The following is a 20,419-nucleotide window of genomic DNA, read 5'->3' on the forward strand; positions in this document are numbered from 1 at the left end:
ATTTGTATACTTCTCAAGCCACCTTTCCTCAGTTCTTCCGAGCATATGCCTATACTTATTATAGCTCCTTAGGTGACATTTCACATAATGGCAACTGTCTTAGAAATGACTGTACTTAGGTAGTATAGCTGCTGTGTATAAATCAGTAGGTGTGACAACTTCAGTAACTAGCCCAGCTGCAGTCTCACTGAACCCTTGATGAGAATTATGAAAATGTAAATATTTGCACAGCAGCAATGTTACATGCCAACCCTAAATATAAATTGACCACAATGGGGCTTCTTTCCATGTAATATATTTAGGAATGGGATTTTACAATGGTATGCAAGTGTTTGAAGTTGACCCATTTCTGTAGGCTATATTAATGCAAATGCATTCCACTGTTTTATTGATTGAATCAGTGGTTGTGAGCTTCTCCTATAGAATTAGGATTGTACATAGCCAAACTATACATCTTATCTTACAGACTGTATGATCAAGTATAATGAAAGGGGATGAGATTTGGCTCTCCACAACTTGGCCAGAACTTGGATAAGAGACCACTAGGAGAATGCCATATATGTTACACCAGGGCCATGATAATGTGACATATCCATGTGTTTAAACCCAGCTTGTTTCAATCATGTAAAAAGTGAGGATGTGGGAATCCAATGTAAAAAGGGAGGTGCAGTTAGGAGAGGCGGGGTTAACATTATCTTTATAGAAGTATGATCATATTAACTTTGTGATTTAATGGCCTCTTATTTTGCATAATATAGTAGCTGATCAGTTTTATAATCATATAAGACTATTTTGTATAGCAGTACAGTGTATAAAACTTTTAAACATTAACTTGGTTTAAGTACATCCATTATTAGAAGATGAGAGCTGTCCAATGGTACCTAATGGGAAGCTAAGCAAGTTAGAGTCTTACAAGTATCTGGCTGGAGAATGGCACTGCAAAATTTTGTGAGTGTACAATTTGAAGGATAGCTATGTTTCAGTTCGCATATTTGATAGGTTTGGCTTTAAATGCAAACTGAATCAAATTTCTTTCCCATTCCTGTTGGTGAGCCAGGATTAGGGAGAGTTATCATAGCAGGGATGGGAAACCGGTGGCCCTCCAGAAGTCCCTGGACTATAATGCCAGTCATCCTTGACCAGCCAGTGTGGTGTAGTGGTTAAGAGTGGTAGACTCATAATCTGGGGAACCGGGTTTGTGTCTCCGCTCCTCCACATGCAGCTGCTGGGTGACCTTGGGCTAGTCACATTTCTCTGAAGTCTCTCAGTCCCACTCACCTCACAGAGTGTTTGTTGTGGGGGAGGAAGGGAAAGGAGAATGTTGGCCGCTTTGAGACTCCTTCGGGTAGTGATAAAGCGGGATATCAAATCCAAACTCTTCTTCTTCTTGACCATTGGCCATGCTGGCTGGGGCTGGTGGGAGTTGTAGTCCTGCAACATTTGGAAGGTCACAGGCTCCCCATTCCTGTGAATCTGAGCTATGACCCAGGAAATCACTGGACTGAATCTTGTCTCTGCCATAAAGCCACTAGGTGGTCTTAAGGGAGCCAAATTTCCTCTCAGCTACTCATAATATGGGGATAATTATACATGGTAGTGGTTATAAGGATTACAGTAAGATACTGAATATGAAGTACTATGACCATCTGAAAGCGCCGTGCAAACATTAAGTTGTTATTCAGTAATATTTCCCTAGACATTTGAGCAGCAGTAAACTGCAAATAAATGCAAATAATACCTTGTTGTTTCCCAGTGTGATTGATCAAATCATAATTAAGATATGACATTAAAGAGTTTAAAAGAAATTAGTATATCATCTGCTTTTAATTATGTGAGCAGTATTTGGTGATCTGTATTACAAATGTAATCCTACCTATGCAAATACAGCTAACAAGTTCCAAATGCTTTAGGAAAGCTTAGCTAAAGTTTTCAGCTGTAGGCAATATAAGCTGTTGATAAAGGACACATTCCATTCTTTTAAACTGAGCACTGATGTAGGTAAGAAAAATATAATGATCATTCAAGTACCAAACAATGTGGTTCCAATATGTTAAACATTTGATTCACTATCTTCATAAAATGATTTCTTAAAGTGTAATGGTGTTCCATTTTTTTAGCTTTGTCTTTCTTTAACAACCAATGTTGGAAAAATAATAGAACATGTTCAATAATAAAAAAAGCATTCTTAATGCTCTTGAAGTAAAACAGGTAAGAACTTGCTGGATGTGCAGACAATGTGGCGCATGTCTGTCTCTCTCCCCCTTCTCATATTATTAGTCTGCAAATAGGGAAACCTCATCCTGCAGTTAGGATGACTCATTTAGAAAAGTAGTTAGAACCTGGATAGTACAAAAACATCCTGAAAAAATCTCTTTAAGGATTTCTTCCCCTAGGGCAACTATATATTTGAACCTCCAGTTGAAACATGTAAAGCTTCAGTCTCTCTTTCAGGGATACCTTGAAATGTGCATTCAGAAATAGGTGAAGAATGAACCTATAATTTTTAGAACTGTAGCTCTGCCTTGCACACTTGCTTCACTACTGAATTATGTGATCCCAAATTCTAGCAGTAATGAGAAATTAATGTTTAGAAATTAATATATTCACAGTGGGGCTGCCCCCAAGGAATCAATCACTTATTATGCCCTGCTTTGACGTACTACCTCATTGTGCAGCCACATGCTCCTCCATTCAAATGAACATACTCCTTTTATATCAGTGGTATCTAACTTATCCCTAGTTGCACTTGCATTGACAGTATCACCCTTTCCCCCTGCTCCTGTACTGGAGTGTAGGTAACTTCTGCTCTGTTCCCACACCACAGGAATAGAGTGTGGGTGCTCAAATCCCACATGAATTAAGTGAGTTGTGTAACAAAGGATAATCATATATCTAAGTTTTTTATGCTAAATACACTTAGGGCTTTGTTCATTAGTATTTCTTCACATAGAATGTAATCCTAGGTAGCCAATGAACAGATGGGGTGAAAAATGAGTGCACTGAAATTATTATTATTTGTTGTAGCTGGTCATTATAGGGGAACAGATCAGTTATCTGGTCTGCCTGTTTTTTCAGTGATGGGCTTCTGTTAAAATGTCCTTTGATTATGTGAATGCTTTGCTCCTGCATGCACTGTTGGCTGCTTAATATTGCACCCAGTAGGTCAGTTCATATGCAGTGCCAAATCATAGTTATGCAATATGGGAACAAGCACACTAACTCTTCCTCTTGCACACTCTGTGTAATTGGTTACTTTCCTGGCTTGAGGCAAATCATAGTGTTCTCTTCGCATCCCAACTGGTTGGTGCTTGCCTTTCAAACCAAAAGCATGGTTTGAAGCTTGTTTGCAAGCCTGATTTTGGAGGGCAAATGCAAACGATTGTTTTCTGCAACTGAGGAAGTAATTAAGTGCCGTGTGCAGTAGGAGGGTGCATGGAACACAAGGCTTGGTCATGTAACATAGATGGGATGACAGATGCAATGGGAGAAATGGATACAAAACTACACCAACAGAAATAGAACAGAGAAAGCTTATTATATTATTAAGTTCATTTTTATTCCAGAGTTACAGTGGCTTTTGAATCATGGTTTTTACACATGCAATGGTTTGCCAAACAACACAAAAAAGAAAGAGTAGGGAATACCCTTCCTCCCAAAGGGACCCATGGGATAAAACACTGGGCTGCTTATGGTCAGTTCATTTTTCACAAACTTGAGCTGTCTTTGAGTTGGATAGGGATGGTATCTGTAATAGTAGCCAGGAAGTTAAATTTAACAATCCTCAGGTTGGGGGGAGGGAGTATTTTCATAGTAGCTGATCACATATCTAATCCTGTATTTACCTGTATATAACCCTTGTCATAAAACCGTTTTTCCAAGTGCAGAAAACACGATTCCTCTTTCTATAAAAACAAACCCTGTCTAAAATAATTGTTTACTGAAATAAGTTAGAGAATTGATGATTATGATGATAACAACTGTTTTCCCCCGCCGTTTTAAATTTTCTTTATTAGACACCATATCACAACAAGTTTGTGTTCTCACTAATATGAAGGAAGATGCCGTGCAAGTAGGATTTCTCCTTCATGAAACACTGAAGAGTCATGTGAAAGTAAGTACTAGATTTTGATTCTCAACATCATCAACATAAGGAGAATTACAATGTGAAAGATATGTACAAGTATTTTTTTTAGCATGCCACTAAATGCAGTGGCCTCTGGCAATTCCCCCCCCCCCCAAGGGATGATTATAGCTTGGGTTGAATTGGCATCCTGAGTTGGTTTTCCTTTTAGATTCCCAGAACACATGCAGCTGATCAATCACTCCTTGTACCAGGGTATTTAATACAGTGCTTCCTTCCTTGGGTCTTATTACAGTCAGTCAGGACAGTCAGATCAGACCAGTATTTTGATAAGTGTTCTGCTTGGACTGGCTAAGGAGGCCTATAGCTGGGCATGAAATGAGTTTATGGCCTGGTTCCATTAAACCATAGTTTAGAAATTTCCCACAACGAATACTTCTAATTCACATCAAACCATTGTGGGAGCTGAGCCTGAGTATGCTTGTTCTGTTCATGAGTATGATGATACAAAGTGTTACTTACATAGTTTAAAAGTGGTAGTTAACACATGGATTCTTCAGTGGTTTGTGGTTTAAGATGTGCAGGATAACAACATTGTTTAGGGGAGTATTCATTAATACAATCTTAATTTCTCTTTTCAGCTGGTTAAAGCTATATCAACTTCCCTTTGCAAAAATGAAAGTCATCTACAAAATATATTACTAGGACAATGCTACAACTTTATTTGCATAAATGTAAGTATTATGGAAGATCAAAGGCAGTCTCCGAGCACATATTTTAACTTTACAGCATCACTTAGATGCATTGTCCTTGGTAAAATTGGCTTCCTTACAAGCTTCATGGTCTGTTGTCAAACTGATGAAACTCAGGCCTGCAATTGTGAAGGACAGGTTTTAGTTTAACAGAGCCATATGTCATATGTAGAAATCAGTTCTGTCAGCTTGATACTTGGACTGTTGACTCAGGCGGAGTAATGTTGATATATTTTACAACCAGATACATCCCATTTAAAGTTGTACAGTGGTGCCCCGCAAGATGAATGCCTCGCAAGACAAAAAACTCGCTAGACGAAAGGGTTTTGCGGTTTTTGAGCTGCTTCGCAAGAGGAATTTCCCTATGGGCTTGCTTCGCAAGACAAAAACGTCTTGCAAGTTTGTTTCCTTTTTCTTAACACCGTTAATACAGTTGCGACTTGGCTTCGAGGAGCAACTCATAGAATGCGGTGTGGTAGCCTTTTTTGAGGTTTTTGGTGATTTTTGAAGCTTTTCCAAAACTTTTCCTACACCGTGCTTCGCAAGACGAAAAATTCGCTAGACAAAAAAACTCACGGAACGAATTAATTTCGTCTTGCGAGGCACCACTGTATTCATATTCTTAATACATTGTAGAAAGTTATTCCTAAATTAGAACAACTATTGTCTTTTAAATTTCATTTTTTACAGTATTTCCACTATATGTACTGCTTTATGTTCATAAAGCCATAACTTTAGGGAAAACAGTTAAGTACATTTGAAAGAGTATAACACACTTCACAAAATCTTTACTGCTTTTGATCCCAAAGTGTCTCTGTGATTACCTCAATTGTAATCAGTAAGACATTTTCCCCCAATCAGGCAATCCTGTTTTTTCATTATGTTGCAACTTGGCTTGTTTGTATGAGATTATTGATTTTTATCAGAAGTTATTTATATGATTGTTAACATATTAGACAGATTGCTATTTAAAAATACATTCTTCTATTTGCTCTGCCAACATATTTCTTTGATGCACCTGCTGTGTTGCCAAGGCAGAATTTAACTCTTCTACAGTGAAGTTACATTTGTTTGTGGCTCCATAAAGGCACTTTTCTTTCCTTATGGAAAAATTCGCTTAGATTATTTTTTGTCCATTACGAATCCTGAGATTCTGTAACCCTACAATGCACAGGAAAGGGGAATTCAGTTGTAATATTAGTGCAATACTACAAATGTATTGTTATTTTATTGGTCATATAGCACCACTTCAGTGGAGATCAACTTCATAAAGTACAAGGGGATAGGTCCTTTCCCTGAGGGATTTACAGTAACACAAAAAAGACAACAGAAGGAAGGGGAGAAGGTAGTAAATTAGGGAATAATATCCTTTTATTTACATTACATGTGCTTCATTTGTTACAGTAGGGTATAGGCTTGAGGGAGGTAGGCCACAGCCTCTCTGAGCAAGAGAAGTTGATAGTGTAATTAAATAAGTACATTATGCATCTTGAAAGCATTCTTCTTAACTGGAAACCTGTTTGTTTGTTGTTGTTGTTTTTTAGGATAACCTGTCTAACTTCCAAGAAACACATCAGTTAGTAGAAATACTTGAAAACACAAATGCTTCTCTTTTATACTCTGTTGTTCTTATCTCGGTAGGTTAATATATTACATTATTATATTATAAAGTAACTTTTCTAATACATCAGACTACATATGAGATTCTGTTTTTAAGCATCAGTGTCACCTCTGTAACATGTAATAGATACCAAGTAGAGGCAAGTCAAAACTATATTATTTATTGAATACTTAATGTAAGGGTGCATGGGGTTTTAGGGGAGGGGTAGTGCCTCTGGCAGGGGACATATTGTGCTCCTTCTGGGATAGTCTGTCCACCTTTGGTCCTGCACTCAGCTCTCATCTGTGATTCCTCTACAAAAATCTGGAGTGGAGCCCTTAAGAAGGTTGGATGGTGCCCTTTACGCCTCCTTCCAGCAACTCCTGCAGCCAAGCTGGTGCCAACCATATTGCTCTGCTTTCCTTTGGACCATATCAGCAAGGCTGGGAGAAGGGTCTTGTCATCTGGGCAGGCCAGGACCTCCATACACACTGCCTAGACTTGCGCCCCGGGGATGTCATTTTGGTCCTGCTAACATAGTGTTTGAGACAGATGAATGCCAACAACTTCTTGTAAAATTCCATGCTTTTCCAGATTAGGATTGTCTAATCACGTTGGTGGTGTGTATCTTGTCACCTCTAACTCCGGCTGAAATTTTAAAGGGAAATTTCTGAACCAGAATAACATTTAAAGCAATGTACTAAAATAGTAAGCAGGGTTGGTATGGTACTTTTCTTTGATAGTATCGGAGAACCACACTATCTGCTTTGCAATTGTTTGCATGGTAAATCAGAAGTAAGTTTCACTGTGTCCAGTCAAGCTTGCTCCCTAGGAAGTGTGATTATGTTTGCCTCTGTTGCCAAACTAATCCGACTGATGGTGATGGTGTGAAGATCTGTGGTAGACCTGTCACACTTTAACTAAGTCCAGGTGGCAGTGAAACCATCCTGTGGAAGCTGGTTGTGTGTGTATCCTTTTTGCTTCCTCCCATTGACTCCAGTTGATGGGCATTAACCATGCTAGATCTTGGGTTGAACTAGTTTCAGGCTCAGTTTAGAGGCATGCCAGTGAAACAAGAGAGCTTAAGATTCTGTGGATCTTTGGTCACTCATGATGTGCCTCCAAACCACCCCTTTTTTCATTCCACCACTGGTGGAGCACCACCAACAAAGCATAAGGAATGGGAGAAGGTTTCACTGCTATCCAGGAATGACCTCCCTCTCTGCCAGAGGTCCTTTTTTTTGCCTGCAGATACTATTAGGACAATTGGACCAAGGATTTCACAGAATGTTTTCTTTGGTGCAGTTCTAAATAGCAATAAATTGACTTTCTTTCCTTTTTTATTTGTTTCTTGGGAATTTGATTAATATTTTTTAAAAATAGTTTTTCTCTTCTCTCCCTTTCTTAGGTATACTTGGATTTTTTCGAAAATGTGTCTTTTATCAGTGCAATGCAAAGATTTGCTAAATTTGCAAAGGAAGTGGAAAAGAAAAATATTTTGCTATATGGTCTCAGTATACATTACCAAAAGGTATGTAGCTGAATAAATGTGAAGTATCTGTGAATTACCTATTTATGAATGTATTTTTGTGACCCACCTGATTTGATTCTTTTTTAAGTTTTGAAAAATCTGAAAGGTGACAAAAATGAAACAACTGTTTTTTAGGTTGAAAAGGTTCCTTTCCATTTTTGTTGTTCTGCAGAATCCTTAATGTGGTTTACAGATTATTAGTAACAAAAAAGTCCCTGCCCCTATGCTTACAATCTGAGAGACTTGACACAAAAGAAAAAGGGTTTAGGAAGGAGAAGAAGCCTGAACGTTAGGAGGAAGACCTTAAAAGTAAGAGCAGTTCAACAATGGAACCAATTACCTGGAACAAAGTGGGGGCGGGCCTCTCTTCACTGAAAGACTTTAAGCGGAGACTGGACAGCCAGTTTTTGAGCATATTCTAATTCTGAATTCCCTACATTGAGCTTGGGGTTGGATGGGATTGCCTATGGGGTCCCTTCCAACTTCATGGTTCTGAGAGGAATTTGTGATTAAAAGCCTAAGTAGGTTTCTGAGAAAGCCATGTAATCCCAGTATAATGAGGGATACAGGAGTACAGTTACTTCTGGCTCTGTTTATATATCACACTCTGCACTGGGGAATTGTCAGTTTAAATGTCAGTCCTTGAATAATTGCCTAGAGCCATTCTTGGTGTCAAGTAAGTATAATTCCATGTATAATGCCAAGAACGTATCTCGTGTGTCACAGCAGCACTTTCTGTGCGTAAGAAACCAAGAAAGACAGATCTTCACTAAAATCTATGCTTTCAAATAAAATCAACTGCATTGCTGTTGATGACACTTGCTGCATTTTCTTGTGAAATGCATGAGGGCAAATCTGTGATGCAATAAGAGTGCAGAAGCAGGGAATAAATCCTAAAAGGATCCAAGATACCTGACTTGATCACGTACATAGCAATATCGTCAGGGAGTGCTATAGGACTGGTTGACGCATGAGGCCCTGTTTGATTATGCTGGAAGGGAACAGGGTGTGAGGCTCAAAGCCAGGACATATGATGATATTTGTGTGGTTTATGTGAATTGGCACCTCCACATAGATGGCATCTTGTCAGCTTGTTAATGTCAGAAATTGTAGCCGTAGTTCACAGAATTCAGCTATGCACATACTAGATGTGTGACTACCAGTTCACAGAAATTATGCTTCCAGACAAATCCAGTTGTTACCTTGGCAGCTTCTCCACCCTCTCTTTCACAGTGCATGGTTGAAGTTCAATTCATATGTGAATCTAGTCTAAATCATTAGGTACTTGTGCCAGAGGGCCCGCTGAGCTCTGGGTTTCCCTGTGACTCTCCACTGCTTTTTAAAGGGCATGTTCCTACCATTCATGCTACACGTTTGCTGCAGGAATTGCCATTTAAAGGGTGATGTCAGGGCTTACATTTAACTGTAGGTAAACTTGGTTAAGAAGAATACCGACAGCAGATGTGTAAAAGCTTTTTGAGTACATTTTTCTTTCAGTACAAACTAAAAACTGGATGCCTGATTTAGTAGTTCTTGTAAATGAAAGCCCTAGAAAGGCTAATCTCATTAAAGCTTGAAATGCTTATTCTAAAAAGGCAAAGTTTCCCTTTCTCAGTCCATTTCCAAGCGAGGGCTGTGTTTATCATTAAAAAATTCCAATGTTTCATCAGGGGTGGTATTTTGTTTTCAATTTGTGGGAGAGCATTTAAATTTGTGGTTAATTTTTGAAATTACTTGTGTGACTACTTCAGGCATTTAAATACTGGATGATTCTTCTCTAATATTACCTTACTTTTTCTGCTTTTGGCTGGGAAAACATTGAGGATTTTTTGTTCCAGAAAGATAAATCAATTAACTGAGAGAAATGTTTTGCAAATAATCCTTCTCCAAGTGGAGTATATGAACCTATCCCATCTTTTCTTCACAACAATCCTGTGAGGCATTTGCCGCAACATCGCCTACAGTGTTTAATGGTTTAATGGATATTTCTCAGGCCCATATCCAATGGTTTAGGAAACATATACAGTACAGGCAACTTGCATTCTGGGACATTGTAAGTCCATTCTGCCCCCTTCTGAGGCCAAAAGCAGCACACATGTCAGTGGCCGTGTGTCAACGGGACACTCAAAATAGCCACTGCCTATACTTTTATACAATAATATACAGTACTTTTCTACTGAATTGTTATAGTGTGAATGAGGTCTTCTTTCAGAGTATTTCTGACTCTTATGATTCAGTGCCCACATTTACATGTCATGATAAAAAATTGTTTATGACTATAAAGAACAATCCTAGCTCAAGCGCTTCCCATTCCCTCTCCTCCTCCATTAATGTTGGAAAGCTTTGCTTCAGATTAAGGCTGACCCCTGCTTAGTTTTGTGTTCAAACCTAGCCAAACTATGGTTAACCATTGGTTATGAAGCTGATTGTTTCAACCAACTACTGTTTAGAGCTTGGCTATAACACTAAACTGTGGTTAATTGAAATTGGAAGCAGACTATTCAATCTCATCATGACTATGCTAGCAAAGAGAGGCTTTGTGCCCAAAGCTGTTAAGTGCCAGCTCACTGTTTATCAGTACATGCAAACCATGAGTCACAGACTGTGGTTTGGGCAGTTACTTGGGCCATGATGCAGAGGAATGTGAGCAAGGCCAAGCAGACACATTAGCATGGCAAAACAAACCCTACTTTTCTAAATCTGTAAATTCTGGTTATTCTGGTGCTAGTTAAGAGCCCCCATCTACCTCTGGTGTGGCCATAAATCTCCATTTTAAGTGCTGCTTAATCCTTTAGGTTGGAATGACTGTTATAATTTGACATTCGGAACCTAATGTTATTTACTTGGAAGCATCTCCTATTAATATCTGTAGCTGATACCTGCACATGTGGCAGATCACCCATGCTTAGAAATCAGTTTAATGCACTGAGAAAGTTCCATTGTATGCAGGCATGCATGTGCATAAAGTTGCTTAGTGGTTCACTACAGATTTAGAAAAGTAGGGTTTGTTTTGCCATTTTATACAGATTGTTTCCCTTGCACCTGTGCTTGCTCCTAGAAGGGGTTAATCTTCAGAATTATGAATGTAGTTTGTGGAAGAAATACATACTGGTCTGCAATTGTATTTGAGTTAGAGTGAGAAACATTTTCCTACCATATGGGTGGAAAAGAACAATCTCATAATGTATCAAATTTCCATTTTTGACAGTCTGAACCACTTATATTTGATTTTTACAATCTATCTGGAAACCTAATTTTGCTTTAGCCGCTAAATGCTTCTGTTTACTATTTCATTCCATGAAGTATAATTTTGTGCTAATTCTGAAAGGGGGTTCTTTCTGCTAGGTAGCAGCAACAGACAATATGTAAAATAAATATATTGTACTCGGTCCATAATTGCCAGCCTATAAATTCTTGAATTTTCCACCACAAATTCAAAAGGAATGCAATTACTTGCATCTGGCTTCAGTAAACCTGTGTTTACTCAATAAGATGAACATATCCTGGCAATGCTTCTGCGTTTGGTATTCTTAAGCTGCATCCTGCTAGAGAAAAAGCACAGAAGACTTACATATTCACTGTGTATTGTATATTAGAAGGATTACACTGTAATCCTTCACTGTAATATGTGCATACACCTCTGTCCTATTTACCAGTTTCTTCAATTTGTATCCTGCCTTTCCAACATTAAAATTCCAAAAAAATCAAATTACTTCTAGGCACTAAATTATTCTTTTTTAAAAAAATCTTTTTTTCTTTGCTTTTCTGTTTTATCATATCATCAATGCATACTGTATTATATAATAAGGATAATAAGAAAAATAACATAAAAATGACATATAAATAAATATTACTAGTAACATAGCTTATTCCTCCAATTTGTTTTACTTACCTAAACTTTGTATTTAATTCCCCTTCCACTTTTTCCTTGGTTTCCTCTGGAGGGTTGCGCAGAGCTGCCTGCATTCCGAAGCCTCGGGCGCACTCTTCAGCGCGCCCGGGCTTCGCACAGCTGTCCGCAAACCTGGGGAGACCGGCGCGGCTCCCTAGGCTTGCGGATAGCAGGCTGTTCTGGGGGCTGGGGTCGTGCCTGGGGGGGAAATAATTTTTTTTATTCATTCCCCCCCCCAAAAAAAACCCTAGGTGCATCCTATAGGGCGATGCCTCCAATGGGGCAAAAAATACGGTAATCTATATGTAATATCCAATCCTCTTTCAAATTCTTGTCAACTTTATCTATTTGTCATGCTGGCCAGTTCTATATATTCTAATAGCTTAAGATGCCATTCTTTTTATGTTGGTACGTCGTCCAGTTTTGTGCTACCAGAACTCGAGCGTCTATGGTCGCATACATCCAAAGAGTAATTTGATTTTTTGATATTTCTGTTGTTATTATTCCCAAAAACATTTTGAGAAATGTTCTTCTAAACATTTTCTTAAGTTCATTATATACCATCTCCCAAAATTCTCTTATTATTCTACAGGACCACCATGAATGATAAAATGTACCTGATGTTTCTTTACACTTCCAACATAAGTCATCCTTAGATCTAGATTCTAGACATTTTGGCTAATTTACTTGGTGTCAAATACCACCTGTGGATCATTTTTAAACAGTTCTTTTTAAAAGCGTAACTAGCAGTAAATCTTAGGTTTATTTTTCACAATTGTTTCCACCGCTTCAAATCAATGTTGTGACCCACATCTTGTAGGCACTAAATTATTCTTATAGTGATGAGGGTAAGTCACATTTGAGAGGTGAACACATTTTAACTGTAGTCAGTGACTGATGAAACATTGCTTTCTCCTAGCTTTTTAAAAACGTGTGGCACTATGAACTACTCTGCTGTTTCCTCTTTTTTCTTGCACATTGCCATGTTTTGTTATGCAGGGTAGTCAGATGAGGGAAGAAGAAACAAAAGAAAGTTCTGCTGTACCCCATCATTGTTCAGGAGAATCCCTGATCCCAGTAGAGTAGATTTGGAGGGCAGAGGGTGAATTGGTGAAAATTGCCTTCGCTTTTTCATTAGTACAGATCTCCTCTGGCTCAAAAGCTATTTCATGAATACAAGGGCATCACTGGATACAATCCAGTTTACTGCATGTGATTTTTGTCTGTTTTTGGTTTTTTTAAGTTTTCAACCAGTGTGCCGTGGCACCCTAGGGTGCCTTGAATGATGGTCAGGGATGCTGCACGCAGCACTGGCCTCTGTCCCTCTTTCCTTCCCTCCCTCCTCTGAGGCTGTCTTGCATCCCAAAGGCTTGCGTGGCTGTTTGTTGCAACAGCCCTGGCTACATGCTCCCCAGGCAAATGTTTCCTCAGGGGCTGGCCAGGGAGTGCTGGTTCCCAGGAGCTGAGGTGGCCTCAGAGGAAGTAAGCAAGTAGGTGAAGGAGCCTAGCCAGTCAGTCCCCCAGCCCCTGCTGTTGGGAACGGACAAACATGTGGGATGCTGGGCAGGCAGGCACCACACTGGCCTTTCTTGTGCTTGATGGGAACTGAGTGCCCGGTGTTGAAGGGGAGCCTTTCCACCATGCAGGCCCAGCGCCACCCTCTGCTGTCACTGCTGCCTGCCAAGGTGAATAAGGTGCTGGCCTCAGGCTTCTAAGGCTGAAGGCAACCTCTGCCCCTGTGGGGCAGCGTGAGGAGGCACCTCTCTTTGGGGCGGGGGGCAGTGGCTCAGAGACCACCGGGGCAGTGGTGGCGTCTGCCTGGAGGACTGCCAAGGAGAGGGGAGAGGAGAGGAGGCTGAGGGAACACTCCATGGGAGGGTTTCAAAAAGGAGCGAGGGGCTGTCAGCTCTGCAGGCAAGGGGTGACATAACTGGTTTGGAGAGTGTTTCTCCACTGGGGAGCTGCAGAAAGAGTGCAGTTGGTCATGTGAGATGTGGACTCAAAAAAGTTGAAAGCCTCTGCTCTAGCCACTCAATTTGGAAGTAGTGTTCCATATTCAATCATTCTGTTATCTTAACTGTCCCTCATTTTTGGTGTAATTAAATTACTATTCATGGAGTTAGAACACAAAATCTAGGCAATGTACGTTTAGTTTCTTTGGACTTTTGATTCACACATGCATGTAGTTGACTTCTCATCACTTAATGACTTGCAACTCAGTATGTGAATTGCTTCCTTTGAAAATTAGGGTGATGAGATGATATAAAAGCTCTCCCTCTGGAGTTTTATCTTTGAAGACTGTTTTGCAAATGCCAACCATCAATTGATACTGCAATTGCTGAGTGATGAATAACTATGTGTAATCAAGCAACTTCATAAAAGTGAAATAATGTTATGCTTTAGAACAGAATCTAGACCTAGTTATTGAACATATTTTTAGACAATTAGGATTGTTTCACACTTAAATACTGCAATCAGAGATACGGCCTCTTTAGATTCGTTACAGTACGCTAGAAATCTACAAAATATAAATGGCATTGGGTAAGGCTGGGTTCTATCCCTTTTTGTTTGTGATATCACAGGTACAATCCACACCATGTAGCACTTCCAATAAAAACACTCGTTGAGGAAATATTAAATTTTTCCAGCAGCATGATAATTGCATTTTGAATTTCCACCTGTATGCAGGAATAATGCCTTTCAGAAACAAAGTGATATTTCAAAAAGACCATGGAAATTGTTAATATCCTGTGTTTGCACTACCACAATGCCCACATTATTGTGGATTTTTTTATTGATATGAGATGCTAATAAAGGTTCTTTATTCCAAACATAAAAGGCCAGCCACAGACCAGGAATCTTATAACCAGCTCTTGAAATGAAACAAAACAAAAACCTCACCACAAATACATCAGGCCTCTTTGAAAGCTATTACAGACTTGCTGTTTTAAACATAACAGTGTATAAAGAAAACACTACATGAGTATGCTGCTAATGGAAACCAGCATGTTTGCCAAAACAAGTGAAAAGTACACACTGTGTCAACTGATTCATGATCAGAGACAAGTTGTCAAAGACAGGGCATCTGAATTACTCATTCCAAAATTGACTTAATGTATTTTGTGCTTCTTGCATTGTTTTATAAAATATAGATTCTGATGAATGTTTCAGTGTTGATTGTTATGATTCATATCTAAGAAATGGATTTCTAGTGAGGGGATAACTTCCATGCTTCTAAACACGTCTGCAATGGTGAGACTTCTGGAGGTACACTGAGCCAGTTCTGATGTAAGTGCATGAACCATGATGAGCGCTGGGTTTGAGTGCTTGCCTTCTCTGGCATGTGCCAGGTGAGAAGTTCGGATACATTTGCTACTGGTTTTAAACCAAATGGAATTCCTTGTTATGTCTGAACTGAGGGAACTCTAGTTAATGAACATGCCAGGGTCATAAATCAGAGCTCACTGGGTTTGAAAGGCTGTGATAAAGACGAGTGACTAAATTTATCTTCTGTTACTGCAGGGTTACTGTCAGGGAACTGACATCAGAGGAAAGGGAGGTGGTAGGGCTCCCAGAGACTGGGAGAGAGTCAGCAGCTAAAGCAGGGACAAGGAGGGGGAGCGAGGGGTCTCTGGAGGAGGATCTCAGTAATGCTGAGAGAGACGCAGCAGCCCAGGCAGGAAACAGCAGGGGAGAGAAAGGGGTGAGAGACACTTCCAGCGAAAATAGCGGGGAGGTGTCAGAAGCAACTGCAGGGAGACCCATGCTTCGCCGGAAGCTGCCACGTCGTGAGTCCAGGAGACGCGTTTCCGTTAAGGAACTTCTTTGCTGGAAGCGCTTCCGCAGGCAGCCACTGTCAGACTCTACTAGTGACTAGAGCAGACATGTCTGAGGAGCTCTGTCACACACAGAGGTTTGTGGGGCCGCACAAACTCTGAAGGGGCACAATTTTAAGCACAAGCAGCTAATCATCCCCTGACAGCAGTCTGACAGTCTCTGTACGCTGCCTGTGCAGGAGAAAGCATCATGAGCAACCCAGCCGGAACCGGAGAGGCAGGGGTTGGAGCTGGTCCAAGCTTGGAAGAAAGGTATCAAGCTCTGGAGGTCCAACTTGCGCTGCAGACGGCGAGGCTCGAGGAGAGAAGGGCTCAGGATGCTGACAAAAAGGGGAGAACCACTCAGTTCCCCAGAAAGGTACCAGGATTGGTGCAGAAGTTTGGGGGGGACCCCAAGGATTACCATGCCTTTAGGACTGAGATGCAATATGCCCTGAATGTGCAGTTTGATGAGTTCCCTGATGAGGAATCGCGAGTTGCTTTCGTAATTGGGCATCTTGAGAAGGGGGCGCGGGACTGGGTTCGACCCCTGATGGCAACGCACAACGATATCCTAAAGGACACTATGAAATTCTTTCGTGCAATGGATATCATGTTTTCCAGCGATATTGAGGAAGGGGTGGTGCGCAGACAGCTAATGGCTTGCAAGCAGGGAAGCAGATCTGTCCGTGAGTACTGGACTGAATTTACCATGCTGATTCACAGATTGGGGTGGGATTTATCGGCAGCACCCATTCAGATGCTATTTGAAGAAGGTCTTTCTTCAGCTGTGAAAGACGAGCTGGCCAGGAGCCCCAGGGCGGTGTCTATGGATCAGCTGACCAAATCTGCGCTGACCATTGGAGCGCGCCAGGAGGCAAGAGCCTTGGAGAGGCGGGAGGGGAGAGGGGAACGTTGGAAGGAGTTACGCATTCCAGACATTCCTGAGCCAGCTTTCCCGCCGGCAGAGCCGATGGAAATCGGAACAGCCCGCGCGCGCGCAGTTTCAAAGCCCAGTGAGGGGGCGAAGAAGGAGGGAAAGGGAGCCCGGAAATGCTATCTCTGCCAACAGCCAGGCCACTTTGCCAGAGTCTGCCCCCAGAGGAAGGAATGGCAAGGGATGGTGGGAGCAGTTGAGGGGGAGGAGCAGGGAGAAACGGAGCAGGTAAAAGCCAACGCCTGGTTGCCAACGTCAGGGCACTGCAGCCAGGCCAAAGAGCAGTGAAAGTGCCCGTGCCAGAAGCTCCTCGACCTGCTCTAGTGATTGAAGTGTCGCTAGAGCTGCAAAATGGACACCCCCTAAAAATAAAGGCGCTGTTGGACTCAGGCAGCTCCTGCAATTTTATGAGCAAGGAGTTTGCTGCTGAACATCAGATACAGACTATCCCTTTAAGCAACCCCCTGCAGGTGACCACGATCGATGGCAGGGAACTGTTGGGAGGAGGAGTTAGCTTGCAGACCGTCCCAATGATAATGAGGGTGGCAAGGCACACAGAACTGATAGCGTTTAATGTGGCCACCTTGGGAGGCGCTCCCATTATTTTGGGAATGAGCTGGCTAGCCTTACATGATCCGCTGGTGGGCTGGCATCAAAGAGTGGTTTCCTTCGGTTCAGCACATTGCTTAGAACACTGCAGGGGGGAAAAGGGGTCAGCAGGGGCCCAAGCCACCCTAGCAGGGACTGAAGTAATGGGGAAGGGGAAGGTGCCACCACAGTATGCTGATCTCAGCGACGTGTTCAGCGAGAAGGAAGCTGACCAACTACCCCCGCATAGGCCCTTTGATTGCCAGATCAATTTACTCCCTGGAGCACAGCTTCCTGTAGGCAAGTTGTATGCCATGTCAGACAGGGAAATGCAGGAGTTGCGAGCGTTCATTGACAAGAACCTGAAGAGAGGCTTCATCAGAGAGTCCAAGGCAGCGGGGGGTAGCCCAGTGTTTTTTGTGGATAAAAAAAACACGGACAAGCCGAGGCTGGTATGTGACTTTCGGCGCCTAAATGCAGTGACAGAGCCGGCGGCTTTTCCTATGCCCAGGATTGATGATATTTTGACCAGGGTGCGAAAAGGAAAGATTTTTACAAAGCTGGACCTAAGGGGGGCGTACAACCTGATACGTATAAGGAAAGGGGATGAATGGAAGACCACCATGTTCACCCCTTTGGGGGCATTTGAATACCTCGTTATGCCTTTTGGATTACAAACAGGCTCCGCGTGTTTTCAAGCCTTCATGAACCACGTACTGGGGTCTTTGCTCTACAAGAATTGCGTGGCCTTCTTAGATGACGTGTTGGTGTATTCGGAGAATGAGGAGCAACATGTGAGAGACGTCAGAGAAGTGTTGAGCAGGCTGCAAGCCAACAGACTGTGGGTGAAACTGGAGAAGTGTCAGTTTCATACCAAGGAGGTGGAATTCCTGGGGTACCGCTTGTCAGACAAGGGGTTGGCCATGGACCCCGGCAAGGTTCAAGCGGTGCTGGAATGGAAAACACCCAAGACCAAGAAGGATGTGCAGAGGTTCCTAGGGTTTGGAAACTTTTATCGTAAGTTCATCCGAAACTTCGCCCACCTGACGGCGCCCATCACGGACTGTCTCAGCAGTAAAAAGAAGTTTGTTTGGACGGGGGAGGCGGAGCGAGCGTTTGAGGAACTGAAAAGGGCCTTCGCCTCTGATGAACAACTTCTACATGTGGATTTACAAAAAAAGCTGAGGGTCGAAACAGACGCTTCTGACAGAGCCATAGGGGCGGTGCTTCTTCTGCAGCCGGGGAAGGAGGGGTCAGAGTGGCGACCGTGTGCCTTCTTTTCGCGAAAGCTGAACAAATCTGAGAGGAACTACACGGTGTACGACCGGGAACTTCTTGCGATTCATGAGGCCTTCCGGAGATGGAGGCACCTGCTAATTGGTGCACAACAGAAGGTGCAAGTGTGCACGGACCATAAGAATCTAGAGTATTGGAGAACTGCGCGAGTGCTCAACCAACGGCAGTTGAGATGGGCCCAGGAGTTCTCCAAATTTAACTTTGAGATTTGTTACGTACCAGGCCCGGAGAACGTTAGGGCGGACGCTCTCTCACGCAAACCTGAATATTTGGAGGGAGAGGGTGCACCCGAAGAGACCCATGTCATTCCCGAGGACCGCTGGGTGTGTGGGGCGGCATTGGTGGGGCAAAGGGAACTGGTAGAGGGAACGGTGCAGGATGAATACGCCCAGGACAAACTCAGGGGTCTCAGGAGGGAGGGAGACAAACCCGGGGGTTTTGAGGAGAGAGATGGGGCGTTGTACTACAAGGGAGCGTTATACATACCTGAAGGGGAATTGAGGGCATTTTGGGCAACACAAAACCATGTGGCTGGTTACCAGGGAATTCTGGTGGCCCAAGGTCAGGGAAGATGTGCGGGAATATGTGAGAGGGTGTGACCGATGCCAACGAGCCAAGGGGGAGAGGCGGGCACCGGCAGGTTTATTAGAACCACTACCCACGCCGGAAAGGCCATGGGAGGCAGTGGCAATAGATTTCATGACTGATCTGCCCAGGTCCAAAGGGAAAACAGCCATCATGGTTGTGGTAGACCTGTTAACCAAGATGGCCCACTTTATAGCCTGCTCACATGCGGTCACAGCGGAAGAAACCGCTAAATTGTTTGTGGAAAATGTGTTTAGGCTGCATGGCGCCCCCTTGAGGGTGGTTTCTGACCGAGGGAAACAATTTACTTCCAGGTTCTGGAGGAAGCTCATGAGCTTATTGCATGTAGAGGTGAATTTCTCTACTGCCCGTCATCCAGAAACCAACGGGCAGGCGGAAAGAGCTAATGGTGTCCTCCAGCAATATTTGAGGTGTTATGTGAATGACAGAGAGAATGATTGGGTGGAGAAGCTGGCGTTGGCAGAATTTGCCTACAACAATGCAGAGAACGTGTCCACGGGGATGAGCCCTTTTTTGGCTAATCACGGGTGTCATCCCCGAGCCTTCCCAGGGGGGGAAGGGGAGAACTGGAGCGTTCCAGCCGCAGAACAGTTCGTTGAAGAAATGGAAGCGATCCATCGCCAGCTCCAACTTAATTTAAACAGGGCGAAGGAGGAATATAAGAGGCAGGCAGACAAAACCAGAAGGGAAGGGGAAAGCATTAGGGTGGGGGACCAGGTGTGGCTGTCCACCCAAGGGTTACCATTTAAAGGAGGTTGTAAGAAGTTAAGACCCAAAAGACTGGGCCCATTTGAAGTCACGCAACAGGTCAACCCAGTGGCTTTCAGACTCCGGTTACCGAACCACATGAAGTTGCACCCAGTGTTCCACAGGTCATTGCTGTCACCGTATATAGGGGACAGAGAGGGGAGGGTCAATAGGGGACCAGCTATGGAGGAAAAAGAACACAGCTACCATGTAGCGGAGATTCTCGATTCCAGGTGGAAGGGAGAGCAAGTAGAGTATTTGGTAATGTGGGAAGGGGAGCCGGAGTCGGAAAACACCTGGGTCAGGGCAGAGGATGTAGATGACGAGGTTTTGATTGAAACTTTTCATCAGAGATTCCCTCGTAAACCCCAGCCAGTGGCGAGGTTCCGGAGGGAATACTTCGCCACCACCGACGAAGAAGAAGAGTTGGAGGGGTTCTCTGATTCCGAGGTGGAGGAGGATTCAGCGAGTCGGAACGAAGACCGATGGAGGGAAATGTTCGAGACGTCTGAAGATGAAGAGGATTCTTTTCGGGGTTTCAGCTCCTCACCGCCCAGAGGAGAGAGTAGGGGCG

General features: G+C 42.7%; 1 protein-coding gene across 4 annotated transcripts in view; it reads left to right on the forward strand.

Moving 5' to 3' along the window:
- Positions 1-20,419, forward strand: part of CRPPA (CDP-L-ribitol pyrophosphorylase A) — a 61,001-nt gene that overhangs the window by 28,205 nt on the left and 12,377 nt on the right. For 2 of the 4 annotated variants that reach the window (XM_082193978.1, XM_082193980.1), the window contains exons 6-9: positions 4,014-4,111; positions 4,723-4,815; positions 6,378-6,470; positions 7,842-7,964. In XM_082193978.1, coding sequence (XP_082050104.1) covers positions 4,014-4,111; positions 4,723-4,815; positions 6,378-6,470; positions 7,842-7,964 — 407 coding nt within the window. Of the gene's footprint in view, positions 1-4,013; positions 4,112-4,722; positions 4,816-6,377; positions 6,471-7,841; positions 7,965-15,098; positions 15,207-20,419 lie in introns of all 4 variants that reach the window. The other 2 variants (XR_014212650.1, XM_082193979.1) reach the window with 2 other exon arrangements.

This window comes from Podarcis vaucheri (assembly GCF_965113315.1).
Source record: "Podarcis vaucheri genome assembly, chromosome: 12".
Lineage (NCBI taxonomy): Eukaryota > Metazoa > Chordata > Lepidosauria > Squamata > Lacertidae > Podarcis > Podarcis vaucheri.